Source organism: Schistocerca cancellata, chromosome 1 (assembly GCF_023864275.1).
Source record: "Schistocerca cancellata isolate TAMUIC-IGC-003103 chromosome 1, iqSchCanc2.1, whole genome shotgun sequence".
Lineage (NCBI taxonomy): Eukaryota > Metazoa > Arthropoda > Insecta > Orthoptera > Acrididae > Schistocerca > Schistocerca cancellata.
The window spans coordinates 186775301-186797917 of NC_064626.1; the positions used below are offsets into that span (position 1 = coordinate 186775301).

Here is a 22617-nt window from a genome sequence, read left to right on the forward strand (position 1 = left end):
AGCGGTTCTGGGCGCTACAGTCTGGAACCGCGCTACCGCTACGGTCGCAGGTTCGAATCCTGCCTCGGGCATGGATGTGTGTGATGTCCTTAGGTTAGTTAGGTTTAAGTAGTTCTAAGTTCTAGGGGAATGATGACCTTAGAAGTTAAGTCCCATAGTGCTCAGAGCCATTTGAACCATTTTGTGGTGTCGAGTTAACAAATTTGTTTCGATATGTGCTGACTTCCACTTCTTTTTATTCAATGATTAGTACTACGAACAGACTGATGGAGTTGTAATGGGAAGCCCGTTGTCACCTATTGTGGCCGTTTATGGAGGACTTTGAGGAACGTGTATTGGAGTCAGCGACCTTGAAACCTGCGTGTTTTTTCAGATATGTAGACTATACTTTTGTTGTTTGGCCTCATGGTAGTGAGAATTTAAACCGGTTTTTGGAACACCTGAGTTCAGTCCACCCGAATATTCAGTTTACTATGGACGTGGAAAAGAATGGATGCCTTCCCTTACTTGATGTGTTGGTCAGAAGGAAGACTGATGGTACGTTGGGACATTCTGTTTATAGGAGCCTACTCACACTGACTTGTATCTGCGAGCTGATAGTTGTCACCATCCAGCTCAGCGTGAAGGAGTACTTCGTACCTTGGTTCACAGGGCCCACGTTATCTCAGACCCTGAAAGTTTGACAGCTGAGCTATCACATCTCGAAGTCACCTTTCGTCAGAATGGTTATAGCGAGGGGCAGATCAAACGTTCGTTGCGCTATCAGCCTTCTGTGCAACGGGTGAGTGACGATAGCAACGAAGTGGCACCTAAGTTTACGGCCTTTTTGCCTTACGCAGGAATCATTTCCAGCAGGATTGGTCGTATTTTGCGGAAATATGATGTGAAATGTGTTTTTCGACCACCTTCTAAGCTGAAGGCCCCGTTGACGTCCGTAAAAGATGATCTTGGTTTGCATAAGGCTGGTGTCTATCGTGTTCCTTGCAGTTGTGGCATGTCGTATATTGGTCAGACAATCAGGACTGTGGAAGACCGGTGTATTGAACATAAGCGTCACACACGCTTACAACAGCCGAGCAAATCCGCTATTGCAGAACATTACCTTGACACCGGTCATCTTGTGGAATACAACAACACGGAGATTCTGGCTTGCGCGTCCAGCTATTGGGATAGTGTTATTAAGGAAGCTGTTGAAATCAAACTATCAAGCAACCTTATAAACAGAGATGGTGGATTTTGTTTAAATGCTGCTCATCAAAAAACAGAGCGACAGAATTAGTGTTACCTCACCTGTTGATTAATAGTCACTATCGATATTTCTGATGTTGGTTATATGTGGTTGTGTGTTCACTCTACTGTGACTTGTTCTGTGTGTAGTATCTCCCTTGTTTCTCTTCTGTGAACCGAGGTATTAAATTCCCTTGCACGTTGCTTCCGCCTTGTAGTTGTGCCTTGAGAATGGCAGGGTGTGCACCTGTCGAAATATCGGTGGTGGTGGACGACGTCACCCGGCAGCAAACCCGTAAGTTTTTTGAACATTCAATGCGCGGGGAAAAGTTAAGGTCGCACTTCCCTGGACTACTCACATTAAATACTTCCGAGTCATACTGGACCACAAACTCCCTTTCAGAGATCATGTGCTGGAATGGCGTGAACATGCAACGCACTTATTTCATCAACTAAATCCATTATTTTCGAGCTGGCAATTTAACGTTCGCACAAAGCTCCGGCTTTACGGAGCAACAATCCTGCCTGCGATGCTTTACCACTGTTCCTCTTGGGGGACCGATTGCAACACCAATTTACAGCCATTACAGACACATCGCTGTTTACGTTTAATGCTGGGAGACCTACAGTGGGCGAGAGTTCGGGACTTGCGTCAGGCGGCCAAGCTATTAGAAGTGTGTCAGAAGCTAGAAATGTTAGTCAGATCGTTAAGATGAAGATCGGTGTCAGTAAAAGCTGAAGGCGGTGTTGAGAGGGAGAACTGCGTTGAGAAGTCCAGCGGTACTAAATTAATAATCATATAAGTAAAAACAAAGAAGAAGGGGAGAGTCTTAGACTTTCTAATTTACTAAGTGAAAATTATCTGAATTAACGACCCGTAGGAGACTGTAGTAAAAGTTGAAACTTGTACTGATGATAGAATCAATATCAGTTAAATCGTAACGTCTCTGAAATAACAAATAATTAGTCTAGATTACGGAAGTGTGGGTGTGGAAGTCAAAGTCTGGAACATTCATTACTGGGAACCAATAAACTAAGTTTATACGCCGTATTGGCATTTATCAAAGAACCTGCTGATGTATAATTACCATGACCATGCCAATTGCCATTAATCACAGAGACGTCACGAACAATAGGTAGATGGTTCATTTCTGTGTCGAATTTGACCTTTTCGTTGTAAGTCGTCTCCCTTAAAAGACAGGTTGTCCTAGAACTAAACAGACAGTAATATAAGTAACTTACAAAAGGGAGAGCTAACTTACGATTTCTTATGAAGCAAAATAATGTGAGACTAATCTACATTAGTAACTGATTTTAACTGTGAAATACAATGTGTTAGAGCTACCCATTCGTCACCACAGTTGACACATATTCATATTATATCATTCCATTCATGATTCAGTTATGGGCACTGCGCCCATTGGAAACACCATCACATTGAGATAACAGCGTAGGGTATTCCTGATTAAATTTGTTCAATAAGGGTCGCCAATCATTGGAGAAGTTTTGGGAAGTGGGCTTCATAAATGGAGGCCAATTTCACAATACCAAATTGTTATATAAATTCAAAAACCAACATGATATCTCACTACAATGTTGTTCTTAAAAACATCGAAAAACTATCATAAAAAATTGAGCTTATTATTTGGAACTTGGTTTGAAATTGTTAAGAAGACTGGAAGACCAAAACAGAATTCTTCATCTGGTCAGTTTACATTTTTAGTAAACTTAAACGTAATATTAAACTGAAATCATCCACTGCACACTTCATTACTGTTCACAAGCTTCTTCTTTGGAGCACTCGGTGGTGAAGAACTTCGTCGTTTAATGTTGCTTGCTCTAACTTCATTCCCTAGATGTATAACGGGAGAAACAACCTAATAAACTCTGCATCCAAGATGCACGAAGAACGAAGTAAACGTGAGCTACTCAGAGTACGAGCTGTGAAATAGGAGAATAGAACTTCATGCTGTTAACAAAAACAACACTTACATCTTTGAACTGCACGGTCAGCATGGGACGGAAGCGAAGAATCGAGAAATATGAAATCAAAAGTTCTCTCCTCTCACCCCAGGTACCATTGGAGGGGCAGCAGCATTCTTGTAACCAACGTGTCGAGCGTGAATGTGCCTTGAAGCTTGTAATAGAGGAGTATGCTGCAGAAATTTCACTGACATGGCGTACAACTACCCATAAACAATTTATTAGGTTGGTACCAAGTAGCGATCTTCTGTTATAGGAGGCAATTGACGGACAGAAATTCTCTTGAGATGCCACACATTTTCTCACGTTGCAGCGGAAACGGAAAGGTGTGGTTCTTATTGACAACCATGCTGAATAGATGCTTGTCTTAATCCAAGTGGCTATTTGGGACTTATGCTCGCTCCCTATCGCACAAAAGGATTTACGTCAGAAACTGCTTCTTTAGAATTTGGTGAACGGGCACTGGAAACCTCCAAAAACCAACACCCATGTTTAAGGAGAGCTTTTCTGCCACATCTCAAGAGTCCACATGAGCCGTCCTGGAATCCTTTTCTTTCCGCGAGAGCCTTTAAATCGCCTCCAAACAATTTGTACTGCCCACTTTTATTACGGAATAAATGTAACTTAACTGATAAAAATCGAAAAACTATATATACCTCATGTTTCACTTGACTGGGAAGTAGCGTCTCCGGGTACGAAAACTGACAACGGCCGGGAAGGGTGTGTGCTGACACATGCTCCTCCATATCTATATCCAGTGAGGTCTGTGGGCAAAGGATGACACGGTGGAGGTAAGTTCCCCAGTACGTACACCAAAGAACGAAACGTATTTGATTTTTTACTCTTTGCATTGTCCCCATGCTCTCCTGGCTTTAAGCACTTAACACTCTTGATAATTATTCGTAAATGAGTAGAGTCTCGTTGTTTGACCAGAACTCTGATATAACTGCTGTGCATTTAGGTGGTTTGATTTCAGTAAATGTTGACACATAGGTCCAAAATGCCATTTGCCCTTTCATCGTCTTTTTACAACTGGATGAAAATGTCCACTTGCGACTCGTGGGCGTTTCAGCCTTTTTTAATACATTCTGTCGTTCATTCTACGGGCTGACCACAACTCACCTGCTTCTGGGCCAGCCAGCCACCTAAAGCGCCCCCTTTTTTGTACCTACATAGTTCACTTTACGAGAAATCGACCTTACATGCTTAGGTAGTTGTGACGTGTGGAATGCTTTATCTCTTTCCTTATGCTGGGGAATGTCACAAAACGTAAACCTGTGGGATCGGCAGTCTGACAGAGACATCCATCTCTACCAACCACGTGATCCAGTTTCTTTGGTCGTTTCTGTGCGCCTCTATTGCACGTAAATGGGAGCGAAAAGGTGGCATGGGTATAATATGTTGATTTTTGTTTTTTATGGAAAAATTTCTTTCGGAGATTTCTCTGTAATTTTTTGTATGATTCGTTGAATTTGGATGAGTGTAAGTATTTTTAATTTATTTTGAAATTATTTACTGCAAAAGTAATTTCTTCATGTTTAATGAACGCTTGCTCAGTTACGACAAGATATCTCGGAAAATGTTTGGTCTAGAAGGAAGTGATTTACGTTGATTTCTGCTAAAAATCCTGCATCATAGTTTGGCTACCATGGTTGCTGTTATATCACTTCCTGTTTGTGATACAATGCATGATATTATCCATATTCTGTAAGGCTCATTAACCACTGGGTCGTGGTTCTCTCTTTAATATGACTCCACCAAAGGAAATGTTTAAGAATGAAGAAATAAGGGTAATGGATTCTACAGAACATGTCCTGTTGAAAGTAAACATTTATAGTATGAAGTTAGAGCAAATAACATTAAACGAAGTTCTTCACCGCCGATCGCTCCCAAGAAGAAGTTTGTGAATAGTAATGAAGTGTGCAGTGTAACCTGTGCAAGTGATATCAGTTTAACATTACGTTTAAGTTTACTAAAACCAATGTTTAATGAAACTGCCTGCGGTAATTTGTGTGGTACAGAGATAGTAATTTCTGAAAATGTCTTTAAAACAAAACCAATAACCTTTTTGAGACGAATGTCAGCTACTGTATGGACTTCGGTGCACCGCGAAACTTTTTGTGTATTTGTGATCCATCAGGCCCCCTACTGATGTTTCAAGACACACAGGTGCTTTAGGGGAAACAACAGACGTAATTACAGAAGGATCAGTGAAATATGCAACAATGTAACCAGTTGAAGAAAATGATGGTAACAACGGCATTTGCATAGCTTTTGACGGATCATGGCAGAAAAGGGGTTGTTAATCTAAAAATTGTCGTGCAGCTGCCGTAAGTGATGATACAGGGAAGGTACTTGAGTTGTAGTATTGTCAAAACATTGCCATGGTTGTGCGAAATTGGGTACCAATAACGAAAAGAAACAATTGCATGAACACAGCTCCAGAAAACATAGGAGGGACCCAGTGGAGGAGCGGGAAGTGCCTTAGATGTGAGGATCTTTCAGTGCTCTCACGAACAACGTGGGGTTCGCTATGCTAAAGGTGCTATTGGTGATGGAGATTTCAGTTCATTCACTTCAGTCATTGACAACAGGGCCTATGACGGCCTAGTACCGCAAAAGTTACACTGTATTTGTCATGTGCAGAAACGGGTGGGTACCCGACTGCGTAAGATCAGGCAGAACTTTTCTAGCAGAAATCCTGAAGACAGTGCGACTATTAGAGGACGCGTGACTGACAAAACAGTCAATCAGCGAAAATGAATACTATCGCCAGAACACAAACAACCTTGGAACGAATGATAAAAGCTGTACGCGCAACACTTTTCCACAAGATGTCGAGTGATGTGACGCCACACAAAACTTGGGTTCAGTTGACTGGTGTAATGACCGCAAAGCTGAGGCAGCAGGAACCCAAGACACCAATAGAAACACCATTCCTGAAGCTGTCGGAGCCAGTATATGGAGCCAGTATATAAAGCTGGTATATAGAGATCTAGCATATGCAAATCTTCTGAAGAAATGTCTTACAGGAAAAACTCAAAATGTAAATGATAAATTAGCAAACAGAACTGGTCTGAAAATTTAGGCTGAAAAAACAAAATTCATGACAAATATAAAAAACGCTCCAAAATACATAGAAATACAAATACGTAAAATAGAGCGAGTAAATAAATTTAAATATCTTGGAGAAACTATACAACAGAACGGACTAGAAAAATCTGCAATAGATGTAAGAATTAACAAAATGGAAAGAGCATATGGTTTGACCAAAAATATTTACAACAAGAAATGTATATCTAGAAAAACAAAACTAAAACACTACACCACAGTGGTACGACCAGAATGTTTATATGGATCTGAATGCCTAACGATGAACTATAAAATGGACAAACTAGAGGTACTGGAAAGAAGGATTATTAGAAAAATAATGGGTGCAATAAAAACTGCAGATGGTTGGAAAATAGGAAGTAATGAGGAGATCTACAAAAATATAGAGAAAGTATCTGAAGTAATGGCCAAACGAAGATTAACATTTTTTGGACATCTCTACCGAATGGATGGAAATAGACTAACAAAACAAATACTCCTATATTTCTGGAAGAAGAAATCCACAATAGCATGGATTATAGAAGTAATAAAAGCTCTTGAAAGAAACAACATCAAAGAATCAGAAATAGCGGAAAGAAACCGTTTTAAAAACAAAATACTAAATTTGGAAGGCTTTCAAAGCAGAAGAAATAAAAAATCGGGAACAACATGGACAGAAGAAATTAAGAGACTTCATGGGGAGAAAATGAGGGAATACTGGAAAAATAAGAAACAACAACAAAGGAAGAAGAGGAACTGAAGTTGTTAACGTGATTCTAGTTGGTCAATACGATTGTAAAAAAAAAAAAAGAAAAAATGAATCTTTCAACATGTTGTATGGAGCAGGGTGCCCAAAAACGTATTTGTGGTCTTGAATGTACTGAATATTGGGCTCAGTGATGCTGTGATCAGCTACAGTGAAAGAAATGCCTGTGGAGTTCAGGCTCTGAAGGAATTAGGAATTAAGTCTGGTCTTAATACAGAAGCAATCCTACAAGAACTGGCTTGACAGCGAGTATCCAAGGCAGAAGTTATGGCCAAAAAATCAACAGAAGCAGAAAGATTTTATATATATATAGACTGAAGCGCGATTGAAAATTTGTATCAAGTCTGGGAGGCGAACCCTGTTCTCCTGATTGCTAGACAATTGCGTCAGCGACTAAGCCACATTCGCTCACCGGTTCACAAAACTGCACAGATTACCCTGGCATGCCTCCCTCCTCCATCCGAAGTCTCGCTGCCGCTCCAGTATACTGTAAATTTCCCCTTGCACATGTAATCAACACTCACCGCTTCAGACTATATACATAAAATCATAGCTATATGACACCATTAAGGTCTCTGAAGTTGTGTCATTTCATTTCTGTAAGAACCTGCAGTTGGGTTTTAGGCTGGATCCACCATTTACATTCGTTCTGAGGTGCTATTCCAGAACATGGAAAGCCTCGACAATACTTTTCGGGCCAAACAAGCAGGAGACCTGGGTTCGATTCGTGGCCCTGGTACAAATTTTCACTCGCCGCTTCAGTCTATATACGTAAAACCATCTGTACTCGACAAGCCAAGTCTCCGAATTTCTGTCATTTTGTTTGTAGAAGCAGAAAAATCACTCAGATGGAAAAGGAGACTGCGTGGGTTGATCCTCAAGAAGATAAAAGTTACGAAGCTGGAGAATTTTAGGCTGTTTCTTCATTCTGGAGTGTTTTCCATTACTTCAACTTTCAGTTGTGATTTCTGTAAAACGTGTTTTGCAAAATGTCTCTCATTATTTCAGAAACTACGTAAGCTAGGGCTCTGAAGTTTTTTCTTCTTACTGACAGCGGTATTATGATTAGATGGATCGATAATAGTAGAGGTAGCATCCGCTGTTTGATCACAATTTTTTTTTAATTACATTAATTTTTGAGAATTTCACTAACAATTTTTTATCTCGATTCCTAGCAACGATACTTGATACTAGGTCAGTGAATGTACAAGATCTGAGTCTATATCGTGGCGAACTTCCGTTTTATTACCATGGATAATTTCTGAGAAAACGGAATATATATAGGGTGTAACAAAAATGTATGCCACAAACTGCAGGACACATTTCTCGCAAATAGACGAAGAAATTATGTTGTATGAACATGGTTGTGAAAACATTTTGTTTCCAAGTTTTTTCTCCAACTAATTAATCATGGGAAATACACACGAATAGAACGCACCAGCATACCGCACGCAGCTATTTTTCACACGAGAATACCCCCCATGGAAATTGATACATCCATCAATCCTCCAGGCAGTCAAGTGGTCAACATTCAGTGTTGCAGCTACATATTTTATTGTTACACTAGGGTTGTCGTCAACTCCCGCTGCGATGTTTTGTACATTTGTGGTAAGGTCCTAGGGGACCAAACTGGTGAGGTCATCGGTCCCAAGGCTTATATACTACTTAGTCTAACTTGAACTAACTTACGCTAAGGACAAGAAACACACTCATGCCCGAGAGAGGATTCGAACCTCCGAGGGGATAAGCCGCGCGAACCGTGGCAAGGCGCCCCGCTGCGATGCCATCGTCCTTCTAGGTCTCACCCGATCGCGAGGATCAGGCTGAAATGCCCCTGTTCCAAAAATAGTTCAAATAGCTGTAAGCACTATGGGACTTAACATCTGAGGTTATCAGTCCTCTAGACCTAGAACTACTTAAACCGAACCAACCTAAGGACATCACACACATCCATTCCCGAGGCAGGATTCCAACCTGCGACCGTGGCAGCAGCGCGGTTTCGAACGGAAGCGCCTAGAACCGCTCGGCCACAGTGGCCGGCGCCCCCTGTTTCTTAAGTCGACTATCAATGACTTCAGACGTTTTCCTGTCGGGGGACCGTCGTTCCGGAAATCTCTCCAGATACAAACGTTGAGCGCGAGTGGCTTTGCCGTCAGCTAATCCATCTAATCGGCATCTAAAATTATAGCATTTGTGTACACTGTCGTTGCACGATCCAGATTTGTGATTAACTCTACGTAGTAACCCGTGTGCTTGCAACGGTCGTACTGATCGTTGGAACAGTTGATGTTACCTTCAAGAAACGTAATGTCGTCTGCTGCATGACCATAGGGACATGTAAAACAAAAAACTGGCGGTGCACAACGCAATCAGACGTTACCAAGAGTGCATGTTCCCCATTATTCCAGTGTTCTGTTATTGTGTGTTTCCCACTATCAATGAGTTGGAGATAATGTGTTGTTCGAGGGAGGACCCAAAAGAAACCGGATTGTTGTCATAAAAAATTTATTGATGAACCTTTTTACAAAATTACTTCAGTCACCTTCAAAATACTCTCCATTACATGTGATGCACTTGTCAAGTCTCTTTTCCCACTGTTGGAAGCATGTTTAGAACTCTTCAAGCTTGATATTGTCCAGTGCCCTTTGCGAAGATTCTTTTACCGCCTCCACATCGTCATAACGCTCCCCTTTTAGCGTTTTTTTCATTCGTGGAAAGAGGAAAAAGTCGCACAGGGCTAGGTCCGGCGAATACAGAGCGTGGGGAACGACAGACCACCTCTGAGATGCCAAATAGTGGGTCACTCGTAAGGCCGTGTGTGCTGGAGCGTTGTCGTGATGCAGAAACCAGTCTCCTGATCGCCAAAGTTCCGGGCGTTTCCTCCTCACATCCTCTCGCAGACGCCTTAAAACATCCAAGTCAAAGTGCTGGTTAACAGTCTGGCCAGGGGTACGAATTCCCGATGCACAATTCCACGAACATCAGAAAAGACAATGATCATTGTCTTCGCATTTGATCTTACTTGCCTTGGCTTTTTTGGTCTGGGAGAGTTGGGAGTCCTCCACTGGCTTGACGCTTGCTTGGTTTCTGGGTCATACCCGTAACACCAACTCTCATCCCCTGTAATGACCTTGTTCAAGAAGTTTGGATCACGTGCAATCTCTGTTTTCAAGTCCTGACACACATTCATGCAGATGGTTTTCTGCTCCTGTGTGAGAAGTCGCGGAACAAATTTAGCAGCAACACGTCTCATGTGCAAATCCGCACTCAAAATCCGCTGGCGCGAGCCGCAACTGATTCCTGTCTCTGCTGAAATTTCGTCGATCGTTTGGCGACGATCCTCGTTGATCTTTTGGCGGACCTTTTCAATGTTCTCCTCATTTCGCGATGTTGAAGGGCGTCCAGAACGAGCTTGATCTTCAACACACATCTCACCACGTTTAAAGCGCCCAAACCACTCGAAACAAAACAAAATTTCACACACACTCTTTGTTCTTTTAAAGTTGCCATAACGACTTCGCAGAGGTAACCCGCCAAGTCAGAGAAACACAATACCACACTTGCACGTTCTGCTCTACACTGACGCCGTCTGCACAGCTGTTTCATGAAGGTCTCTACTAACACCATCTAGCGTGAGAACCCTGCACTACGTCTACGAGTGGCAGCGCCCTCGGAGTCCGGTTTCTTTTGGGTCCCCCCTCGTAACATGGAAACAAAATGTATCCTGACCCATGTTCATATAAGATAATTGTTTGGCCTACTTGTGAGGAATGTATCACGTAATTTGCGCCGTACATTTTTGCTACACCCTGTAAATATAACAAACTTAACATTATCAGGATAAGACATTGATACTCCCCTAAAACACTGCTCCATACATTGTTTGCTTTATTGTATGGGGCACATTACACCTCACCTTCCGGCCGGAGTGGCTAAGCGGTTCTAGGCGCTACAGTCTGGAACCGAGTGACCTCTACGGTCGCGGGTTCGAATCCTGCCTCGGGCATGGATGTGTGTGATGTCCGTAGGTTAGTTAGGTTTAAGTAGTTCTAAGTTCTAGGGGACTGATGACCTCAGCAGTTAAGTCCCTTAGTGCTCAGAGCCATTTTTTGAACACCTCACCTCTTCTTGCTCACCAAATTCTTATCTTTCTACCATATGTCATGTTGTGACTACAACACAATTTATTTGTGCAACATTCAAATGTAGAGTTACAATACCGAAATGATAAGCATTCATACTCCCCGAAAACACCGCTCCATCCATTGTTTGCCTTATTGTATGGGACATATTACACCTCGCCTCTTCTTGCTAACCAAATTATCCTCTTTATACCATTTGTCGTGTTGTGAATACAACACAGTTTATTTGTGCAACACCCAAATGTAGAGATACAAGACCGAAATCATAAACCGCTGCTGCGAAACCCTTGTCACCTTATACCAAACTCCACTCTTAAGAATAAACGATGCTGTATATTTGTCTATTCTTGAGCCGTAGGGATACCAAGAACTTATGACAACTGAAGAAAGTTGTCTTGTTCGATCAATCGCTGCGTGACGCAAAGCTTTGCAAGCACAGCAGACATTTGCGTGCTCGCTTCTCGTTATCTGCAGCGTGCAGCGGGGCCGTGTGAGTGATTACCAAGTCCTCTCGCAGCTTCCCACTACCGCGCATATAATTGCTTGCGCAGGTGGTAATTTGCAGCGCTTTGTAAGTGTCGCAGTGCAGAAAATTGTGCTTCTCGAAGTGCAGGACAATGAGCTTCTCGACTAGCTTCTGAAGCTGCTCTCGTTCCCCAACAATTTCTGTGCTCATACTTTCCTGGTACCACAACGTATGTCTCTTTTTTTTAAGTAAATTATTAGCGGCAGTTTGTTACACGTCCGATTCAGCGAACAGCAGCTTCTTTTTAAAATCTGCACATAGACGGAAGTTTCGTTCCCAGTTGTTAGAAATCAGTCGGCAAGGAGTCGATAATTATCACTTTTTAATCGAATTAATGTACTTTTAATAGCAGCAGCTCGTTATAATAATAAATGGTTTTTCCGTCCAACCTTGACAGAAGATTGCGATAACGGTAAAAAGAAACAATATTTTGGTGTTCTGCAACCATTTTTATTGTATCATGAAGTGCTTTCGGCTTTTTGGTCCATATCAGATGACAGCTAACTGTCGCAACATCATGTACATTTTAATATGAATAAGTAACTCACTGAACATCCAATATCTCGTTGTGTCCTATAATAATTTATTTGCGACAGAGCCAGAAACTGTTTAAGAGGTAAATGAAAAGGTCATTAGGAAAACGTCTCGTTTCGTAAATGATTATATCTTATGGCTCCAAAAGGGGGGGGGGGGGGGCACGATACAAATCACGGGAAGATGTCTCTATGTCTGTTCCACTGATCAGCCAAAACGTTATGACCACTGTCCACCCTACGTTGGATGCTGTCTGTTGGCGTTGCAGGCACGTGACGTGGTAACAAAAGTATGTAAGGGGGGCAGACATGGGTGGGGGATCACCTTAGTGAAGATATTGGCTGCAGATGGGGAAATCCATTGAGGTAAGTGACTTTAACAAAGGGCAGAGTATTATTTCGCAGAGCCTGTGAACGAGTATCTTCAAAATGGCCAAGCTGGTCGAATGTTGAAGTACTACTATCGTGAGCATCCACAGGAAGAGGTAGGACAGTGAAACTTCCAGTAGACACTAAATAGTTAGACGTCCACGACTCTACACAGAACGTGGGATTCCAAGGCTTGTCCGCTGTGTAAAGTAGGCATCTCTGCCGAAAGAGCACAATGCTGAAGCGCGCACAAGTGTTTCGGAACACAACGTTCATGGAACACTGTTGAACATGGAACGCCGCAGCAGACTATCCCTACGTGTTCACATGCTGACCCAGCGATATCAATTACGACTGCAGTGGGCACCGGACCATCGGTATACGACCGTCGATCAATGGAAACGTGTCGGCTCTTCGGGTGAATGACATTTTTCCTACACTAGGTCGCTGGTCGTCTCCACAAACGCCTTCATCGAGGTTAACGGCGGCTCGAAGCGTGCAGGCCGCCACAGACGCAGACTACTGGGAGCAGTATTATGCTATGAAAGACTTTCTCCTGCGCTTGCAGGGGACCTGTGGTAGTAATCTAGCGCTAGCAGCTGCGAACCACCTGCATACCTTCATGCTTGATGTCTCCCCGACGGCGATGTCATCTTTCAGCTGTATCACTCTCCGTATCTCGCAGCCAAAACGGTGCTACAGTCGTTCGAGGAGCATGACATTGAACTGACGTTGACGTCTCGGCTACCAAGTTCGTCTGATGTAAATCCTGTGGAACCCATGTGGGTCCGTATCGGGTGCCATCACCACATTCGCAGCGGCCCGTTATATTCTCTAATTACATGCCAAGTGCGTAGAAATATATGCCACATGCCTCCGCAAATCAACCAAAAAACTGTCGGATTCCTGATACGCAGAAGCAGTGATGTTTTTCGTTCCGAAGACGGACAAACAGTGCATTAAGCGGGTGGTCATAGTGTTTTGGCTTATCAGTGTATATTGAATAGAATACAAACGCAGAGAAATTCGACCATTTATTTTTCAGATAAACATTTTTGGAAGGTGACTATCAACAGCCGTCATGTAATGTATAAAATGCGTCTTTGACCATCAGCTGCTTTTATTTTAAACCTAAATATCGACCAGTTTGAGTCGTGGACCATCTTCACGGTTAAGGATTGAAATGGCTTAAGCCACAACATAACACTTTTAATTACTTAAATAATGTATAGAACATGTCATGAATGTCAATATAAGACATACGACTTTTAAAAGCAAACATATAGATAACAATTGAACACAGAGCAGTGAACAGTGTACACTTGTTATTAGTATGTTTGCTTCTAAAAGTCCTATGTCTTATATTGATATTCATGACATGTTCTACACATTATTTAAGTAACGAAAACTGAAATTTTGTGGCTTGAACCATTTTAACCCTTACCCATGAAGATGTTCCATGAGCGGCTGATGGTCAAACATACATTTTATACACTTTTCAGATTTTTATTATTCCCATAAACTAGTTTCCGATCCCTTTATCCTATTAAGAAGTTACATATATAATTCTGTAGCGCGGTTTTGGCTACTGGGCTTCGGGAATATAGGCGGCCTTCTAGTTACTATCCGCCTGGTAGCTTCCACTTTCATTCCCTACTGGCAATCATTTGTACTTCAGTTATACACTGTGTCCCGGATGCTGGTGGATTTATGATGATAATCAGTATTTATACTGAAAAGTGATAAATCTTCGAGCAATAGGCAATTAAAACGGATGGTACTATGTTTATAGTTCGGTAACTACAATGCCGGCCATTCTACCAGCAAGGCATTATCAGTGTCACCCTACGAAAGTATAGTTGTGACTTCTGTATGCCCCGTCTGAAGATGGGCCTGAAAAGGTTGGAAAATTATTTCATGGGACTAAACGAATACTTCGAAAGTGAATTCGTCCTTTTCGCCCTTTATATTCAATTAATACACAGTTACGTGGTCAAGAATTTTCGTATTGGATAAGCGTAACTTACAACACATCTTTTGGCCGACACTACAGTGCAATAGTAAATAAGATTTAATTGTTGTTTCATTAGCTGCTAGTTCTCAATAGACTTGGAATATAGTAATATACCTTAAACACCAGCCAATACAGCAGTTGTTCCTGTTAGCCAGAGATGCATTTACTTCCTGAGACACATTCAAATTAGTTACCAACTAAGCCTTAGCAATAATCTTTGGTTACAGAAATTTAGAGCCATTTAAAAAAAATGGTTCAAATGGCTCTGAGCACTATGGGACTTAACAGCTGTGGTCATCAGTCCCCTAGAACGTTGAACTACTTAAACCTAACTAACCTAAGGACAGCACACAACACCCAGCCATCACGAGGCAGAGAAAATCCCTGATCCCGCCGGGAATCGAACCCGGGAACCCGGGCGTGGGAAGCGAGAACGCTACCGCACGGGCATTTAAAATAAGTGTAAAACGGTCATTTGGGTTTCACCTGGCCTGCAGATGCGGACCGTTACGGTTATATACAGCACAATAGTTTACTTTAACTCAGTCATATTCATTTTTCAAATCATTTTTACAACATTAATTATTTGTGAGACCCGACATAGATGTAGTTATACACATCTGTTATATCGCGACCGGTTTCGATCTTTTATAACATCATCAGATTTGCGAGTTGCGCTAGCGTCAAGATGATGATGATGATGTTTGGTTTGTGGGGCGCTCAACTGCGTGGTTATCAGCGCCCGTACAAGTACCCAATCTTTGCTCAGTCCAATTTCGCCACTTTCCTGGATGATGATGAAATGATGAGGACAACACAAACTGCCAGTCATCTCGAGGCAGGTGAAAATCCCTGACCCCGCCGGGAATCGAACCCGGGACCCCGTGCTCGGGAAGCGAGAACGCTACCGCGAGACCACGAGCGGCGGACTAGCGTCAAGATATGGGCGGTATAGTTGTCACATGTAACGTTAGAGAGACAAAATCTGGAAACGACCATTACGTAAGCATTCTGCCGATCGTCACTTGGCTGAAGCATGGAGAGCAGTAAGTGCATGCGATGCGGCATGCAAGACAGTCATCTACTGATTTTGTCACTGACGCTACGTACAGGGGTTAGAAAAAAATTTGGAAACACGGTGAGAAATGCATGCTTGGGCGTCAGTGCAGCTGCTACCCAAGCCTGCAGGTTGCTGCAATACCCTCAACACGTTACAAGTGTTGGTCTTGATCAGAACAGTGTTCTGTGTAGTTGCGAGTACATTGTTTCAGAGCTGAGTAAATTCGAACGTCGCAAATATTTGGTGCCGGTATGGCGAATGCTGCCATAACCGCGGTCTAACGCGCTGCTTCCCGAGCGGGAAGGCGTGCTGGTCTCCAGCACGAATCCGAACGGCGGAATAGTGTCGTGGCCCAGCGTGCCGGCCTGCCCGTGGATGGTTTTGATGGCGGTTTTCCATCTGCCTCGGCGAAGGCGGGCTGGTTCCCCTCAATCCGCCTCAGTTACTCTATGTCGGCGAGTGCTGCGCAGACATTGTCTCCACGTACGCGTACACCATAATTAATCTACCACGCAAACATTTGGCTCTGTCGTTTCTAGGTCCCCGGTTTAAATACGCAATACACAAAGATTTATACTGCATACAGTGTAAATGCAAAAACATCTGCTATGTCACTACGCGGGCGAAAGTGTGTAATGAGTGATCGCGGAAATCGGTGATTGGAGAAGATTGTGACGAGAAATAAGAGCCAGACAGGTACAAAAGTCACTGCAGGAAATGAATGTTCCACTCGCGAACACTGTCAGGGTCAAAGCAACACGGAGGGAGCTCGATAAGCAGCGTATGCAGGACGAACTACCCTGAAGCGCCAAAGAAACCGGTGTAGGCATGCATACTCAAAGATGCGTAGAAAGGCAGAATACGGCCCTGCGACCGGCAACGTCTATATAAGAAAACAAGTGTCTGGCGCAGTTGTTAGATCGGTTACCGCTGCTACAATGACAGGTTATCAAGATGTAAGTGAGTCTGAGAGTGGTGTTACGGTCGGCGCACAAGCGATGGGACACAGCATATCCGAGGTAGCGGTGAAGTGAGAATTTTCCCGTGCGAGCATTCCACGAGTCTACAGTGAATGCCAGGAGTCTGAAATCTCCGACGTCGCTGCGGCCGGTAAAAGATACTGCAAGGACGGGACGTACAACAACTGAATAGAATCGTTCATCGTGATAGAACGGCAACCCTTCCACAAATTGCTGCAGATTTCAATGGTTGATGATCAAAAATTGTCAGTGTGCGAACCATTCAACGAAACATCATCGATATGGGCTTTCGGAGCCGAAGGCCCACTCGTGTACCCTTGATGACACACGGCTTCATACCTCGCCTGGGCCAGTCAGCACCGACATTGGACTGTTGGTGACCGGAAAAAAGTTGCCTGGTCGGACGAGTATCGTTTCGAATTGTATCGAACGGATGGACGTGTACGGATATGGAGACAAACTCATGAAATCATGTAGTCTGCTTGTCAGCAGGGGAGGCTGGTGGAGGCTCCATAATGGTGTGAGGCGAGGGAAGGTGGAGTGATACGGGATCCCTGATACGTCTAGATACGACTCTGACAGGTGACACGTACGTATGCATCCTGTCTGATCACGTGCATCCATGCATGTCCATTATGCATTCCGACGGACTTGGCAATTCCAGTAGGACAGGGCAGCACCCCACACGTCCAGAATTGCTACAGAGTGGCTCCAGAAATACTATTCTGGGCTTAGACACTTTCGCTGGCCACCAAACTCCCCAGAGATGAACGCATGGGATGCATTGCAACGTGCTGTTCAGAAGAGATCTCCACCCCCTCGTACTCTTACAGATTTACGTGTATAGACAGCCCTGCAGGGTTCGTGGTGTCACTTCCGCACTACTTCATACATTAGTCGAGTCCATGCCACGTCGTGTTGAGGCACTTTTGGTTGCTCGCGGGGGCCCTACGCGATATTAGGCAGGTGTATCACTTTCTTTGGATCTTCAGTGTAGAATTCCAAAACGTCTCATCAGTGATGGCAAACGCATATAACAGGTAAACGTGCTGAAGCCACAAGACATGGCCTAAAAAGTAGTTTGGTCGGATGAACGTGGTTTCACAGTGTTTTCAGCTTGACGCCAAGTTTACGTCCTCAGAGTAAAACACGGGGAAGGGGGGGGGGGGGGGTTGCCATTGATTTGAGCAGCCATCAGCAATAACGTAGTATGTTTACTCTGCGAGATCGCATTACCGCCAAGGAGGAAGTGACTATTTTGGCTGATCCGTTCCGTGCCAAGGTATAGTGTTTGTCCCGCTATCGAGACTCTGTTTTCGAAGACGACAGGGCCCCTATTGTCACAGCTAACATCGTTCAGGACTGGTTTTGTGAGCACGAGGATGAATTATCGCATGTCTCCTGCCATTACAGGTCACCAGATCTCATTATTATCGAGCCTTTGTTGTTTAATTCACCACATGGTCACTATCCACCACCATCATCGTTTCTTTTATATGAAACTATTTTTCTGGAGAATTGGTGAAAAGTTTCCTTGAAAACCATACGTGACCTATATTTATCCAGTCCGAGACCTCTGGAAGCTATTTTGAGGTCATTTTCCAACACCGTATTTGGCATAGTGATGTGCTGCGCTTTTGGTATTTTCACATTCTTGTCCACCCTCTATACAAGTATATCGTGACATTGGCGCAAGTCGGTAACCTGATGATGCTCAAAAAGAACGAAACCACTCACGACACTATAAATATGTCGTCATTAATCATTAGTATTAGTGTCTATAAGCTGTCGAAGCCAACGTGATCAAGACTATTCTTCTCTCAAACGAAACTAACAGGGTTCTACCGTCATTTGTAGTTGCCTGATGTCACTTGCTCGAGATGGCGTAAACAGTATAGTTTTGATTCACTTAGCTGCATAAAACCAGAAAGAGATACTATTTATAGAAGTTTTTGTGTGTCCATCCTTTTGACTGGAGGCCTTGGGGACCTTAGCCATCCACTATTGTAAGAAAAAGAACCGCCTACAGCCGTCTTTATGATCTTATTTATCGTGTAGCTGTCGATTTCGCCGTTCATTGCGCTATCTTCAGGCCTAAGTTGTTGCTGATAGGGTTATCACGTTTCAAATACACGCTGCATCAGTGGCCAACATAACTGGTTTCCGCAAACTACACTATGTGATCAAAAGTATTTGGAATTCAATAAGGCGTTGGCCCACCCTTAGCCAGGAGAGGTATCGATGTCGGTCGGTGAGGCTTGGCACTACGTCGGCGTTCCAAAACATCCCATAGTTGTTCTGTCAGATCCAGGTCAGGACTCTGGGGAGGCCAGTCCATTACAGGGCTGTTACTGTCGTGTAACCACTTCACCACAGGCCATGCATTATGAACAGGTGCTCGATCGTGTTGAAAGATGTAATCGCCATCCCCGAATTGCTCTTCAACAGTGGGAAACAAGAAGGTGCTTAAAGCATCTATGTAAGCCTGTGCTGTGACAGTGCCACGCAAAACAACAAGTGGTGCAAGCCCCCTTCATCTCCATGAAAAACACGACCACACCATAACACCACCGCCTCCGAATTTAACTGTTGGTACTATACACGCTGACAGATGACGTCCACAGGGCATACGCCATACCCACACCCTGCCATCGGATCGCCACATTGTGTACCGTGATTCGTCACTCCACACAACGTTTTTCCACTTTTCAATCGTCCAGTGCTTTCACTCCTTGCACCAAGCGAGGCGTCGTTTGGCATTTACCGGCGTGGTGTGTGGCTTATGAGCAGCCTCTCGACCATGAAATCCGACTTTTCTCACCTCTCGCCTAATTGTCGTAGCAGTGGATCCTGATGCAGTTTCAAAATTCCTGTGTGATGGTCTGGATAGTTGTCTGTCTATTACACATTACGACTCTCTTCAACTGTCTGTGGTCTTTGTCAGTCAACAGACGAGATCAGCCTATACGCTTTTGTGCTGTACGTGACCCTTCACATTTCCACTTCATTATCGAATCAGAAACAGTGGACCTAGGGATGTTCAGAAGTGTGGAAATCTGGAGTACAGACGTATGACACAAGGGACAGCCAATCACCTGACCACGTTCGAAGTCCTTGAGTTCTGCAGAGCACACCATTCTGCTCTCTCACGACGTCTAATGGCTACTGAAGTCACTGATATGGAGTACCTGGTAGTAGGTGGCAGCACAATGCACGTAATACGAAAAACGTATACTTCTGATCACATAGTGTATCTATAACTGCGATGTCAGCACTCGTACTATCAACTGCCAATTAAGATAAACCCTTCAGCATCATCCAAAACCTGAAGATGGCGCACTGAAGCGCCGAAACACAAAAATAAAATCATTTCACTGTCTTACACTGTTTGTACGTGTTAAGGGAATTTAGTAGTGTTAGAAACTGCAACTGTATGTTTTCTTTCATTTGCAGGGCTTCACGAAAGAGTTCTCAAGCCTCACCGCGCTGATCACGCACCACTCCGTGATGCCGGAGCTTCTGCCCGTTCCGCTGTCGCTCAGTCGCTACAACCCCAGCTTCCCCAAGTCTGACTCCAACAAGGATAGCGATTCGGACCCCGACTACAACACGCTCGCCGATTTCCGCAAGATGATGGCCGACCTGAACGTCTGAAAGGATAGTCAATCGGCAGATGTCGCTACTTCCGAGCGATGGAGAGTGATGCTGCGTGTCAAAAACTCTGATGTGTACGGGGATACACTGCAGCGGATAGTCAAATAACAAAAACGTCTGCTCTCCACTCTAACACTTAACTTTATTCTCGTTGAAAGGAAGCATTTGTACCAATTTTTAACTATACTGCAGATAAATACTTATCTTGATCACCATACAGTAATAAATAAGGTAATAGCATGTTGCCTGGATATTAATTTTGCCTTACTACAGAAATTAGGGACAGTTATGTTTTTCACAAACACGAAAAATTCTTTCAATGTAACAGTTTTTTGCTTGCTCCTAACAGAAAGACGTCATAATGTGAAGCTTTTTCCAAGAGCGCTATGATTCCTTCATCAGTAACAGATAGTTATATCTGCGCTTTCCATATATCAGATATGAGTAGTGCATTGAATGTGTGACTCGTCGAATTTTTTCTTGCATTCTAATTTTTATCAAGGGGAAGCGATTTTTTTCACTCATCTGGTCCCTTAGTTGTTTTGGTAACTAAAATGAGGAGTTGTCATCAAGGAATATAAGCATCTTTAGTCTGATGGTTACTCTCACAACCTGTAAAGCTCTCTGCTTCATAACCTCTGTCCATTAGTCCGTGTATATAAGGCAACCAATGCACCACACGATGCAGTTAACTCTGTGTTCCTGTCAAAGAAAATTATCGTCCTCATTATCTGTATGGAGTTTAAGATGATCGGATGATGAGGAATTTTGCTTGCTCATTACAATTCTTTGAACGTATTTATCACCTCTGAAAGTTTTGTATCAAAGCTTTTTGTTATGAGTACCAAATACCACTTGTCACCAGTGCCTGCTGGCAGTACATTAAGAACTCATGCTGCACCTAAAAGGCACTACTAAGGACAATGCTACTTATATCCATTTGAGTGGGCTGTAGGACATGTTTGTGGTATATATCTGTGGCAGTTTTTTGCAATATAATCCGTTTGACTTTGTGGAATGTACCTTAGTATGTCAATCTCTTCTGCTTTGAGACAGTGTGATGATGAACTAGTCTATCTATAGTCGTGTGCAGAATGCTATGTCAAACATGGTGTTTGATAGTGATTTTTATGGTGTGTAAAAGAATACATCTACAAACATGTACTGCCATGTATACTAAGTGCACCTCAATAAAAGTGTGCATTTATTTAGAGTTCTTTTGAAGAAAAATTGCGTATGGAATAATATTTGGAACTGGAACAGTTTCCAAGATCATGGCTGAAGATTATAATCTTATAGTAAACATGTTACACTTAATTAAACATGCATCTTGTTCACAGTTTCAACACATGTGTAAGATACACTTCACCGTGTGTTGTGTGAACATCTGAACAGTTGTATCTTTTAGAAAAATCAAACAATCATTTTGGCTTAGTCTTATCAAGACCAGAAGTTTCACAAATGCTATTTGAAGAAAGAAAAACTACTTCCTTGTGTTAAATGAATGTTGCTTTTTTCCATGTACATCACATGAACTAGTCCATGCCTGATTTTTGTTTCTTCTTACTGAAAAAAATTGCTAATTCAAGAGCAATGTTCATATTCTCCATTTCCTGAACAGGCTTTGTACCTTGGTTAGTTTCCAGGCTACAATAAAGGTCTTCAGTAAATATTGGAGTCAACTTTGGATATTTGATAAGAAGATGAGAACCAAAGAAAACATGAAGCTAACCATCCTCAACTGATAAAAATACTTACAAAATTCCTATATATTTTTGGAATTCGTATTTTTATGATCATGTTATATATGGTGGGAGAAACAAAAGTTAATGGCAACATAGATGTTAAATCTGTGATGTAAAGTGATATTATGTATTCATGAGTGAACTAATGTACTGTATTTTATTTATATTTCAGAGCTTATAATTCATCAAAAGTGTTGAAACTAATGTTCAGGGTTGTGTAAAAATAAACTAAATCTGTAGTTAAAGCAATTATTACTATATTCCAGAATTTTTCTATTTAAGTACTGACTGAGAAGGAATGCCACAAAATGCTCTTTCTCTGTTAACACTGGTTCATAGATTCATCAAAACCTACTATCCATTTTAATAAACTGTTATAAATTAAACTAGTATTGGATGGAAAAAAAATTGAAATACTGATTTCCAAATACAGAATCTTGATTTTATCACTGAATATATGTATGAAACACAGGTTATTAAATCTTCCTATGTCAACAGAATATAATAGATGCATATGTAACTTACAAA

General features: G+C 42.6%; 1 protein-coding gene across 1 annotated transcript in view; it reads left to right on the forward strand.

Annotated features, from left to right (window-relative positions):
- The window catches only part of LOC126162308 (EGFR adapter protein-like), a 126197-nt gene extending 105667 nt beyond the window's left edge, over positions 1–20530 (forward strand). Inside the window, exon 6 of the mRNA XM_049918768.1 lies at positions 20144–20530. Within this exon, the coding sequence (XP_049774725.1) occupies positions 20144–20344 (201 nt within the window). The 3' untranslated portion in view covers positions 20345–20530. The remainder of the gene's footprint in view (positions 1–20143) is intronic.
- Positions 20531–22617: the final 2087 nt, after the last annotated feature.